General features: G+C 44.6%; 1 protein-coding gene across 4 annotated transcripts in view; it reads right to left on the reverse strand.

Moving 5' to 3' along the window:
- SLC7A7 (solute carrier family 7 member 7) overlaps positions 1 to 12,231 on the reverse strand; it is a 34,254-nt gene that overhangs the window by 3,712 nt on the left and 18,311 nt on the right. For all 4 annotated transcript variants that reach the window (XM_007097951.3, XM_007097953.3, XM_015544683.2 and 1 more), the window contains exons 3-4: positions 2,378 to 2,503; positions 1,023 to 1,167 (exon numbers count right to left, since the gene is read on the reverse strand). In XM_007097951.3, coding sequence (XP_007098013.1) covers positions 1,023 to 1,167; positions 2,378 to 2,503 — 271 coding nt within the window. The remainder of the gene's footprint in view (positions 1 to 1,022; positions 1,168 to 2,377; positions 2,504 to 12,231) is intronic.

The following is a 12,231-nucleotide window of genomic DNA, read 5'->3' on the forward strand; positions in this document are numbered from 1 at the left end:
TTTGTATTAAAGTGGAGAAATCTAAGAGGAAATTATGGAGGCCAATTGTGAAATCTAACATCTCCAGAGAATAAGACTCTTGTTGGGAAGAACACTATGTATCTACATAAGCAAGCTGGGAACTATGTCCATGCCCTTACTCAACTTGAGAAGCTTATGTGCCATCCTAACCAGTGGCCAAGACACAAGGACAAGGTCCTCTGGACCAATAAAGCAATGACCTTTATAAGCATTCTTCACAGTGAGGGGGAGGGGGGATATTCTCAAGTCATTCAGCTTCTGTCCAGTAGGTGGAAGCACCACCCAGGCTCAGTCCTGCTTCTGTTATCTGCTCCTGGAATTGCAACACTGGATGTGTGCCAAGAAAAGTTTATTATTTTGATTTAAAAATTTACAGAAACTCCATTCCCTCATACTCTCAGTTCCAAGAATAATTGAATTTTTGATCCAGGAAGGGCTCTGGAGATCATATAATTCAACCCCCTCAATTTATACATAAGGAAGCAGGCAGAGTTGGCAGGGGACTCCCTCAAGGTCATCAACAAATGAGTGGAAAGACAGGCTCCAGGCTCTTTGACTCCCTGTCCAGTGCTCTTGTCACTGCATGACTACAGAGTATTTTAGAATAAAAAGGATGAAGCAATAGCATTCGATGCTGACATGATACCACTATGTCAGTATAAATTTGAGAAAGCAAAGGATCAAAAAGGAAATAGGACCGTTTGGGGGCATTTGGGACCTAAAGTTATCTATGTGAGGATAAAGGTGGAGGAGTATCCAGGAAAAGCCATATGAAAGCATGGATGAACACACGGTAGAACCTGCTTTAATTAATGTAGGAATGAGTGAGCAGATGTGAAAAGGCCTGCCGTTACAGACTAGGTATTTGGGCTTTAGACCTCCCATCTATTAAAGTGGAACCAATAAAATCAGTCTCAGTGGTTGTGGTATGCTGTCGGGCACAACTCAATAAATGATAGCATATCTTTACTGCTGTGGAAAATTGATGGTGAGATACCTACCTCTCGGGATTCTTGATCTCTTCAGTAACATAGTTGAGGGTGTCCCAGCCTGAGTAGGAGAACAGAGCCGAATACAATGCCAGGGCAATGTCCCCCACTGCAAATGATGAACCCTCAAAAGAATTCTCAAAGTGAGTGGAGGCTCCTGGAATCCAGAGAACATGGAAAGACAAAAGGATTAGTGGTTCGCCCTCAACTTTAAGGTGATCGAATAAAGGAGTAAAAGAATAGGACAGTAACAGCTAGTGAGTGGCTTAGAACACGGTTGGCAGCAAGGGCAGTGGTAAAAGAACAGGGACAGAAGAGAGACCTCTACAATGATGGGCTGGAATGCAGGGAACAAACAGCATGAGGATCTTGACAGGAAGGACCATGGTGGTTTTCTAGGGTAAGAAACCATGACAGAACTGAAGGGCTATAGAACCTAAGTAATGTGGTTCTGTCCTATCCTGTAAGCTACCCGATCCCACCCCTTTTCTAACCCCACAGACAGCTGGTACAGAATGGAGGAAGGATAGGGCTTAGAAGGCCCAGGTCAATAGAGTAGTAGACTATGTGTTCCTACCTGGAAACTGGAGAGGAGTGGGTACAAGGGTTTCATTTCTGCCCTTACCCACTTCCACGGGCAGAACAATCACAGCCACAGCATTGGACATACAGTCTGCAACAGCTGGCAAGACCAGCTTTGGGGTCATCTGAGTACAAATCTGCACTAACTTACTAGCTAGGGACTCGGGCAAGATACTTAATTCTGCAGCCTCAGTTTCCCCCATCTATAAAATGGAACTAGTAGGGGCGCCTGGGTGGCTCAGTCGGTTGAGCGTCCGACTTCAGCTCAGGTCATGATCTCACACTCCATGAGTTCGAGCCCCGCATCAGGCTCTGTGCTGACAGCTCAGAGCCTGGAGCCTGCTTCAGATTCTGTGTCTCCCTCTCTTTCTCTGCCTCTGCTCATGCTCTGTCTCTCTCTGTCTCAAAAGTAAATAAAAACATTAAAAATAAAATAAATAGGGGCGCCTGGGTGGCTCAGTCGGTTGAGTGCCGGCTTCAGCTCAGGTCACGATCTTACGGTCCATGAGTTCGAGCCCCGCGTCGGGCTCTGTGCTGACAGCTCAGAGCCTGGAGCCTGTTTCAGATTCTGTGTCTCCCTCTCTCTCTGATCCTCCCCCATTCATGCTCTCTCTCTCTGTCTCAAAAATAAATAAATGTTAAAAAAAAAAAAAAATTAAAAATTAAATAAATAAAAAATAAATAAAATGGAACTAGTAGTACCTAGCAAATGAGAATGCACAAAAGGCACTTAAAGAAGTGTGGCTCAAAGAACTGCACAAAACTTAGTCACTATTATGTCTTACCCCGGCCGAGTCTAACAATGCCTGCAATGATGACGGCGATCAATGCCAAGACTTTAGCATAGGTGAAGATATCTTGTACCAGTGTTCCCCACTTGACATAGGCACAGTTAATGAAGGTTAAGAGACCTGAAAAAATAATAATAACAATATTGATTGGGGACTGTCCCTACCACCCAGAGAGCCTTAGACTTTCAAGCAATATTTCCAGTAGCAGTCATCAAAACAGAGCCCTTGGCCAAAGAAGTGTTTGGGTTCTGACCTGCTGTGTATTTGACACCTCTGCCCAGAATGTCCTCACCATTAGCATTCAAAGGCACCTGCTGAGCATCTGTGTAGGCAGCACCACACACACCCTTAGCACTTACACTAAGAGAGGAAAAACAAAGTAACTGGATTTGCTTACATACAAAAGTGTTCACAGCAGTGGGAGGCAACTGGTAGCTGTACAGGATTAGTGATGTTTTTCCGCTACTGGCTCCGAAAAGTCATGGTCTGTCCAGCTTTCCACCCCTTTACCTCCTGATACGGGCTCCAGGACTCGGCGCTCTGGTATTGTTAACCTTGGTAGATCCTGTTGTGACTTATCCAATGCCTGGCCCAGCAGGTCAGAACATGTGGCCAGGGATTAGAATGGGGGCCAGACTTCCTGCTGCTGCCTGCCAGCTCAGCCACTTGTTTTTGTACTTGGAAAGATTCTTGGAGCTGAGGTTCCTATAGAGTGGGGACAGCATTTTTCCTGACTGGACATTGCAAAAGAGTGAGCCACACAGGTCACGATCTCACAGTTCATGGGATCAAACCCCATATCAGGCTCTACTCTGACAGCAGAGAAACTTGCTTGGGATTCTCTCTCTCTCTCTCTCTCTCTTTCTCTCTCTCTCAAAAATAAACAGGGGCACCTGGGTGAATCTGTTGGGTGAGCATCTGACTCTTGATTTCAGCTTAGGTTATCTGATCCCAAGGTCATGGGATCAAGCCCCATTTCAGACTCTGTACTGTGCGTGGAGCCTGCTACTTAAGATTCCCTCTCTCTTTCTCCCTCTGCTCCTCTCCTTCACATGCACTCTCAAAATGTAAATAAACATTCAAAAAAAAAAAAAAAACCCACAAACATTCCTCAAGTCCTTCTACCTCGGGGGTAGAGGCAATCCCTTTACCTGGATGAGCTTTGGCAAAGTCCATGGATCACCCCTAGAGAGTTCTTAACCTACAGCTTCCGCAATGCTTGAAATTCCTTGTAAATGGTTATGTATGTACACCAAAAATATATGCATTTTTCTAAGAAAAGCGTCCTAAGCTTTATGTCCGAATTTCAGAGAAATCTGTTCCCCCCAAAAAAGTTTCAGTTTACTACTTCAGAAGATGACATTCAAGAAGGGAAGCCCACACATGCTGTGAAGTTGACCGATAGCCCCAGGATGTTACAGGGAAGAAAGTCAAAAGAAATGATTCTGAAACTCAGCTGAATGTTCTCAATCCCCCACCAGCCTCTTAAGCAGGCAGGCAGGCACTTGCAGCACGCCTTCCCCACTCTGGCAGAGAATCACCTTGCTGCTTCTGCCTTCCCAGATCAGCAACTGGAGCACCAGGAGGGGCTTAACAGTTCCTTCCAAGAGATCCCAGGGTAAGATCAGAATCAGCCTGCCTTAAACTGCAGAAAGTGAGGTCCGGTGCTGGGCTTGCCTGCTTCAGGCTACGGAAGAAATACTCCCTGTCTCAGCTCTGGTGGTGGCATGTCCCTCAATGTCCCTAATCCCCCCTGTTTTCTTGTGTCCTGGCCTCACCACACTGCCCCAGAAGCATCTTCATCCTGAGAAGCAGGAAAGACCAACCTCAAAGAACAGCTCATCTTCTGTCTCTCTCTCCCCCATCCCCCCCTTCTTTATACCCCTATTCTCGCTGCCCAAGTTCTTTTCTGCTCTTCAGTAGAAGGGGCATTCTAGTCCTATACAAACACTTGCCTTTCTGCCTAATAAACAAGACAATAAACAACCAAAGCTTATCACAGGGCTGGGCAAAAATACACCGGTAACTCCTCAGTGCTCGGTTAATAATTAAAGACATGCATACTGGCTCCCAAGCACCCTACAAAATGACCAAAGTGCCTTTATCTCACCCTCCACAAATCTCTCAGCTCTGTTGATCCTCCCCAGTCAATTACCCATCCTTCACTCCCCACTGGGCTTCAGTTTCCAGCCATTCAACAGCCCTCACGCCCCTTCTGTTCACCCTGTGACCCCTACACCTTACCCTCAGGCTCTGCTGCTGCTTCACAAATAACACAGCAGCCAGATTTCTGAGTAGAAACGCCCGGCCCGAGACCAAAAAAGGGCAGAAGTGGGGGAAGGGGAGCACCTGGCCGGCTACCAGTTGGTAGAGCATATGACTCTAGATCTTGGGGTCATGAGTTCGAGTCCCAAGGTGGGTGCAGAGTTTACTTTAAAAAGTAAAAATAAGGGGCGCCTGGGTGGCTCAGTCGGTTAAGTGTCTGACTTTGGCTCAGGTCATGATCTCACAGTCCGTGAGTTCGAGCCCCACGTCGGGCACTGTGCTGACAGCTCAGAGCCTGGAGCCTGCTTCAGATTCTGTGTCTCTCTCTCTGACCCTCCCCCACTCACACTCTGTCTCTGTCTGTCTCAAAAATAAATAAACATTAAAAAAATTTTTTTTAATTAAAAAAAAAAGTAAAAATAAAACAAAATAAAATATAAAAAGAAAGGCCAGGGACAACAGATGCTACAATATTCACAAGGGAATGGGATCACAGAAACTGATAGCCCTCAAGGTAACTACAGTCACACCACCAAACTGGCCTAACTTCAGGGATTAATTCAGGTTCAGAGTCTGTCTCCAGCCTTGTGCCACAGCATCTGTTCTCAGCTCTGTCCAGGCATGTGGGCAGGGAAAAGACAACTCATCATCCTTTACCACAACAAATTCTGAAATGAAAATACATGGATTGTTTGCATTTTAATCCCTACTGCTTCTCTACTTGAATTCCATATCCATCTATTTGCATCCCTCCTTTTACCCACCAGTTTTTCTCCCTCCCCCCACACCTGAGCCTTCTTTCTCAGCCACCAACCCACCATCTTGCCCTGATCTACTGCGTCCTGAGCACCGGGACGAGGTTTGAATGAAGAAGGGAATCCTATGGAAGGAAACGGAGCAGGGCACTGCCTGAGGAGAGCTGGCCCTCACCTTCCCCAGAGCCCAGCTTCCTCCAGGGCCTCTTGGCCATGGGAGCAGGAAATGGGTATGGCAGGCAGCACTGCTGACTGGGCTGTTTGTCCTCGCCCACAGCGGATACAGCTGACCGGAGCCCCCAAAGCCCAGCCTAGTGCACTGTTCTTAAAGTGGAGCCCAACCTCCTGCTTCAGAGGCAGGAAAAGGAGGGGACCACAGGCTTATAGTAATATGGCGGCAACTGCAAGCCAACCTCAAGGACAGAAATGCCCTACCCTCCAACCTCTAGGTGTAATTCCATCTCCACCCAACACTGGGCCAAGTCCACAAGAAGATGGCTGGAAATCACCTTGGACCCGTGACTCAGGTGCAGCTCCTTTCCTGCTCTGACCTGCTCTGGAGGAAGGAGAAGCCACTCCTATAATCATCTAAAGAGATGCCCCTGCACGGTCGGTCGGTCATCAAACCCAACTGCATGGACTCTCCTGGAGCAGAAGGCTAGTTCTAGCACTAAGGCCCAGCGTCAGCTGTAGAACTAAAAGCCAGGAAAGCACCCACATAGACTGATACAGAACAACAAAGCTTGTAGGCCCACTCAGATCAGATGCCCAGATTTACTTTAGATGCCCACACTAAACAGTCCCTGAAAAAAGAACATTAAACCCACAATTCTCCCAGCACTGTTAGTTTTAAACACATAGAATGTAACACATGAAACTCTGGCCACTATTCAGTGTATTTTCTGCTTCAAATTCCCAGAGACTATAAAACCTCAATACTTTATTTATTAGACAACTCATTCCATTTTTAAAGAGATCAATAACTCTTCCCTCCACTAAGTCAAAAACTTCTTCCTCCTAACTTCTACCCAGTAGTCCTAGACCTCTCCTCTGGAACTACACAGAATCCAGATAAATAGCCTCATTTACATAATGGCCCTTCTTATCAAACATTAACACCCTGTCCCTTTTGATACTTCCCCCATTGAAGCTAAAAACGCAGTTTCTTCAACCTCTTGTGTGACAAATGTCACTTCCAGATCACTCACTCACTCACCATCGAGTTCCCTCCTCTCCATTTACTTCACTTTGTCAGTATGTCCCTGGAAACATGAGACCACAAAGAACACTCCAGACATTTTTGCAGACTAGGGGGTTTCAGTTTGAATTCATTGTCAACTCCAACTCCACCTCAAACTAATGAGCTTTTCCCTATCCCCCTTTCAGGGCCTAAAAAAGGGATTTTTTTTTTTTTTTTTTTTTAATCCTAAATAGGAGACCTTAACATTTATTCCCAGGAACTTTCCTCTGTAAATTTTTAGGTATCATTCTCATCTACTAGAAATGGATTTTCCCTCCTAATTTTATTGAGTAGTTCAAATGCCTTCAATTTGTGAAATCTGCAAATTTGATTAGCATACCTTCTGGGTCCTCCCTGAAGTCTTGATGAAAATGTTGACTAGACAGGCAGAGCCCTGTAGTCTATCATTAGAGACCTTCCTGTATGCTGTCATTATTCTACAACATCAACCAAGAATCCACCAAAGTATTCTTTTATCTAGTCCACCTTTTTCTACCTTGTCAACAAGAATATTGTGAGAATTTGCCAAGAACTTCTCTGAAATCTGTATAAACGTGTCTCTGCCCTTGCAATCTAATGACACAATCAAATGATTCAATGAAATTAGCACGCATTTATAGAATTTTCATAGCTATACCACGTAATAGTCAAAAATTAGAAATAACCTGGGGCTCCTGGCTGGCTCAGTCAGTAGAGTATGCAACTCTTTTTTTTCTTTCTTTCTTTCTTTTTTTTTTTTTTTTTGGTAAGATTGTTTTTAATGTTTTTTATTTATTTTGAGAGAGAGCACGCATGTGCATTCAAGCAAGTGAGGGAGGGGAAGAGAGAGGGAGAGAGAGAATCCCGAGCAGGATCCATGCTGTCAGCCCAGAGCCTGATGTGGGGCTCAATCTCACAAACTGTGTGATCATGACTTGAGCCAAAATCAAGAGTTGGATGCTTAACCCACTGAGACACCCAGGTCCTCTTTGCCTTTTTTTTTTTTTTTTAATATTATTTCTACACCCAATGTGGGGCTCAAACTCACAACCCCAAGATCAAGACTCACATGCTCAGGGGTGCCTGGGTGGCTCAGTCAGTTAAGCATCCAACTCTTGATTTCAGTTCAAGTCATGATCTCACGGTCATGGAATCAACCCCCGAACGGGGCTCTCCATGGATTACGGAGCCTGCTTGGGATTTTCTCTCTCTCTCTCTCTCTCTCTCTCTCTCTCTCTCTCTCTGCCCCTCCATTGCTCACGCTGTTTCTCTCTCTCTCTCTCTCTCTCGCTCGCTCTCTCTGTCTCAACATAAACAAGCATTAAAAAAAATAAAGAAGACAGTTGCATGCCCTACCAGCTTAGTCAACCAGGTGCCCCTGAGCATGTGACTCTTGATCTCAAGGTTGTGAGTTGAAGCCCCATGTTGGGCATAAGGTTTACTTAAAAACAATAATAATAATAATTGTAAAAAATAATAATTATAAACAATCCAAATGCCAATCAACAGTAGAGTGACTAAGTAAATACTTAGAATATGTAGAATATTAAACAATAATATGATCCATCTGCAACTATAAAATATAAACTTCACAAACATATTAAGTGAACAAAGACACAAAAAGAACACATATCCTGGGGTGGCTGGGTGGCTCAGTTGGTTAAGCGTCCATCCAACTTGACTTCGGCTCTGGTCGTGATCTCACAGTTCGTGAGTTTGAGCCCCCTCATCAGGCTCCGTGCTGACGGCATGGAGCCTGCTTCAGATTCTCTGTATCACTCTCTCTCTCTGCTTCTCCACCTCCCCACCCCTCTCTTTCAAAAATAAACACTAAAAAAAAAAAAAAAAAAGAGTGCATATCCTTTATATCCACTTATATTAAATGGCCAAAATGAATCTATGCTACTAAGAATAATAGTAATTTCCCTTCATGTGTGCATGGGGGACAAGGGGAGTGACTGAGAAGAACACAAGAGGAGTTCAGAGGACTGGTTTTTTGATGTGGATGGTGGTTACATATGTGAAAATGTGTGAAAAGTCATCAAGCTGTACGCTTACAACATATGCACTGTTCCTTTTATATTACACTTGAATAAAAAAATTAAAGTTGAGGGGCACCTGGGTGGCTCAGTCGGTTGGGCGGCCAACTTCAGCTCGGGTCATGATCTCGCGGTCCATGAGTTCGAGCCCCGCGTCGGGCTCTGTGCTGACAGCTCAGAGCCTGGAGCCTGTTTCAGATTCTGCGTCTCCCTCTCTCTGACCCTCCCCTGTTCATGCTCTGTCTCTCCCTGTCTCAAAAATAAATAAAACGTTAAAAAAATTTTTTTAAATTAAAGTTGAACTGGGGCACCTGGGGGGCTCAATCAGTTAGCAGCTGACTCTTGGTTTCAGCTCAGGTCACAATCTCACAATTCATGAGTTCAAGCCCTGCGACGAGCCGTGTGCTGACAGCGTGGAGCCTGCTTGGGATTCTCTCTCTCCCTCTCTCTCTCTGCCCTTCTCCCCCACCCCCATCAAAAATAAATGAACTTTAAAAACATAAAAATAAAATTAAAATAAAGCAACAGTATGCTTTATTACTATCTCCTCAATTCTCTTGGTCTTGCTTTTTTGTTAGCCTAGATCTGTTTTTTACTGAACCTTTTCTAGGTTACCAATCCTTCTGCTACATACAGTTAGAAGGAAAACAGGACTGGGCCTTCTCCTTTCTCTCTACCATCTGTTATTGCAGAACTAACTGCCCTTGCTGTTTTCACTCTGTATGTTGCTTCTAGAGCTTTTTATCATCCGCAGTCTCTTCTTCAGATCTTAGTTGATGCTGGGCACCAACCTTCGGACACTTTTCTTACAGCTCTGGGCCACTCCTGCATTTAATCTTTGTTATGCCACCTCTCCCCATCTCTTATGTATCTTGTTTCTAAAAATCTCAGCTTATCAAAAAGCAATATGTTTAATCACATTGGTTTGTTCACATGATTCTCCTCTTCCTAAATAAGAGAATTTTTTTAATTTTATTTTAGAAAGAGAGAGAGCTCAAGCAGGGAGGAGAGGCAGAGAGAGAGGGAGAGGGAGAATCTGAAGCAGGCTCCAAACTCAGCATGGAGCCTAATGCAGGGCTCGATCCCACCATGCTGGGATCATGACCTGAGCCGAAATCAAGAGTTGGATACTCAACTGACTGAACCACCCAGGCGTGCCCTAAATAAGATAATTCTGATAAAATAGGTGAAAATTTCATTTTGGAGAAGCTTCTGGTCTTTTTTTTTTCAATCCCTATCTATTAGAGTATAAATTCTTTTCCCTGAACTTTTCCATCATCTCTTTGCCAAACTTTAGAGTTTTTCTGAGGAAATGCACCATTTCTTTTTCTGAGAGGTACAAACTCTGAGTAGGTATAGTCACTTTCACACTAGGACTCCACATTTGCCCTGGTTATGTTAAATTAATAATAATGATAAAACAACAACAACAACATCCTTATGGAGATTCACAATGACACCTTTACAAGTTAAATGGTATGATGTCTTCGATTGGCTTGAAATAATCTAGTGGGATGAAGAGGGTGGTTGGAGTATAGATAAAACAATGGTGATTAATCATTCATGCTGCTGCTTGAACCCTGGGAGTTCATCATATTATTTGCTCTTGTTTTGGATGTTTGACATGTTTTATGATAAACCTTTTAAAAAAAAAAATTTATAGAGGTACGGCTTCTAATGGAATAAAACGGATTTTAGCTAAAAGCAAATGTTTATTAGCCTTATTTAACATTTATGAGTCCAAAAGCATCATTCCCAACCTTCTATCCTATTTCTCCAAATGCACTACTCAGCAACTTTCCACTTTTATCCTTCTACATGATTCCTCGCAGCCTCTAAAATACCCAGATTTAGGGGTACCTGGGCGGCTCAGTAGGTTAAGTGTCCGACTCTTGATTTTGGCTCAGGTCATGACCTCATGGTTCATGAGATTGAACCCCGAGTTGGGCTCCACACTGAGCGTGGAGCCTACTTGGGATTCTCTCTTCCTCTCTCTCTGCCCCGCCCCCACCAACTTGCACACATGCACTCTCGCTCTCAAAATAAACATTTTTTTAAATACCCAGATTTGTACCTTCATCTGTGCATTTTTCTTCTTTCCTTTACAATTTCAGGTTAAAGCCACACTAAACACATCTCTCCCAATCTCTATGAAATCTGCTCTATCCCTTACCAGAGTTTATCCTCCTGGTATCTTAGCATTTACAGTCAGGTACTCTGCTCTAGGTTCTCTTTGCTCTTGCACATGCACAGCCTTCAATTAACAGAGATGAAAATGCCACCTGCCACTCAGTTCACTATCTTGACGTTCGGAGTCACCAGTGACACACCTCAGGTATCCTCTGACTGGTAACATCATTCATCCCACGGGATAGCAAAAGGATAGCCATCTGTGGGTTCAAGTGATTCAAGCAAGCTCTTTGTGGTAGGTTGCTCCAGAAAAACCGTATGTCTCTGCATTAGGCTGGTCTACCTGCAGCCAGAGTCACACCCCCTGGGGAGCAGCCGAGACTCTTCACTGGTTTGCTCAGGCCTGCTAATACCCAGATGTTTCCAGAATACTCTACCACTGCCCTTTCCTCACAAGGACCAGATGTAAGGTTTCTGAAAAAACCTCAGTTGTGTTACCTAAACCCAGAAAGTTCAAGTCTCTCCTCTTTTTACCTGCTGTATTTCTGTTTGTGTTGTCAGGGATACTCTCTATACCTTAAATATCATGTTTTCAGGGCACCTGGGTGGCTCAGTGTGTTAAGCGTCCAACTCTTGATTTTGGCTCAAGTCATGATCTCACGGTTCGGGAGCTCAAGCCCCGAGTCTGCTTGGGATTCTCCCTCCCCACCTCTCTCTCTGCCTCTCAATATGCACACTCTCTCTCTTTCTCTGTCCAAACAAATAAGCTTAAATAAGTAAATTTTCTTCCTGGCTTCCTTGACGTATTGTTTCTTCCACCCTTCCTAGGTGCTGTAATAGGTCTCAGACAGCAGATGGTCCTCAGGTTCTTTTACCTTTCAGGCTACAGGACCATTTTGCTTACTCAGACATCATGGGTAAGAACAGCAGGCAAGACAACACACAGAGCATAAACCCTACGGATCACTGGATCAGAGTCTTCCTACTATGCCCCCTGGAACTCAGGCAGCGTTTTGGTCACCGCGGCTCTGCACCACTCTGAGGGAGCAAGCAGGCGGTCTGTACCAGGAGGCCCTCATATTAAACCACACTACCTGCTCTCTTCTCAAAGCCAGCTAGTCCTTATCGGTCCGATCCTTACTGGTTTGTTCAGCTAGGTACAGTTTGGGTCCTCAGAAACGGGACCCCAAGGTTAAGCGAGCATCAGAATCACCTGAGGCATGTTACCTAGGGTTTCAGAGCTCCAACCCAGAAGTTCTGGATGCAGGAAGTCTAAGACGGGGTTTCCCAGAGGAGTCATGATCTGCCTGCTTTGGGTGTGCTGCCTTAGGTAATCACTAGACAAAATAATCACCTACAGAACAGCCTTGATCAGAACAAGCCCAAACCCTTCCCTTAACTTGGTGCTCCTTTATCCTGGCTGCACATTGGCATCGCTTT

The sequence above is a fragment of the Panthera tigris genome, chromosome B3 (genome assembly GCF_018350195.1).
Source record: "Panthera tigris isolate Pti1 chromosome B3, P.tigris_Pti1_mat1.1, whole genome shotgun sequence".
In the NCBI taxonomy this organism is placed as follows: Eukaryota; Metazoa; Chordata; class Mammalia; order Carnivora; family Felidae; genus Panthera; species Panthera tigris.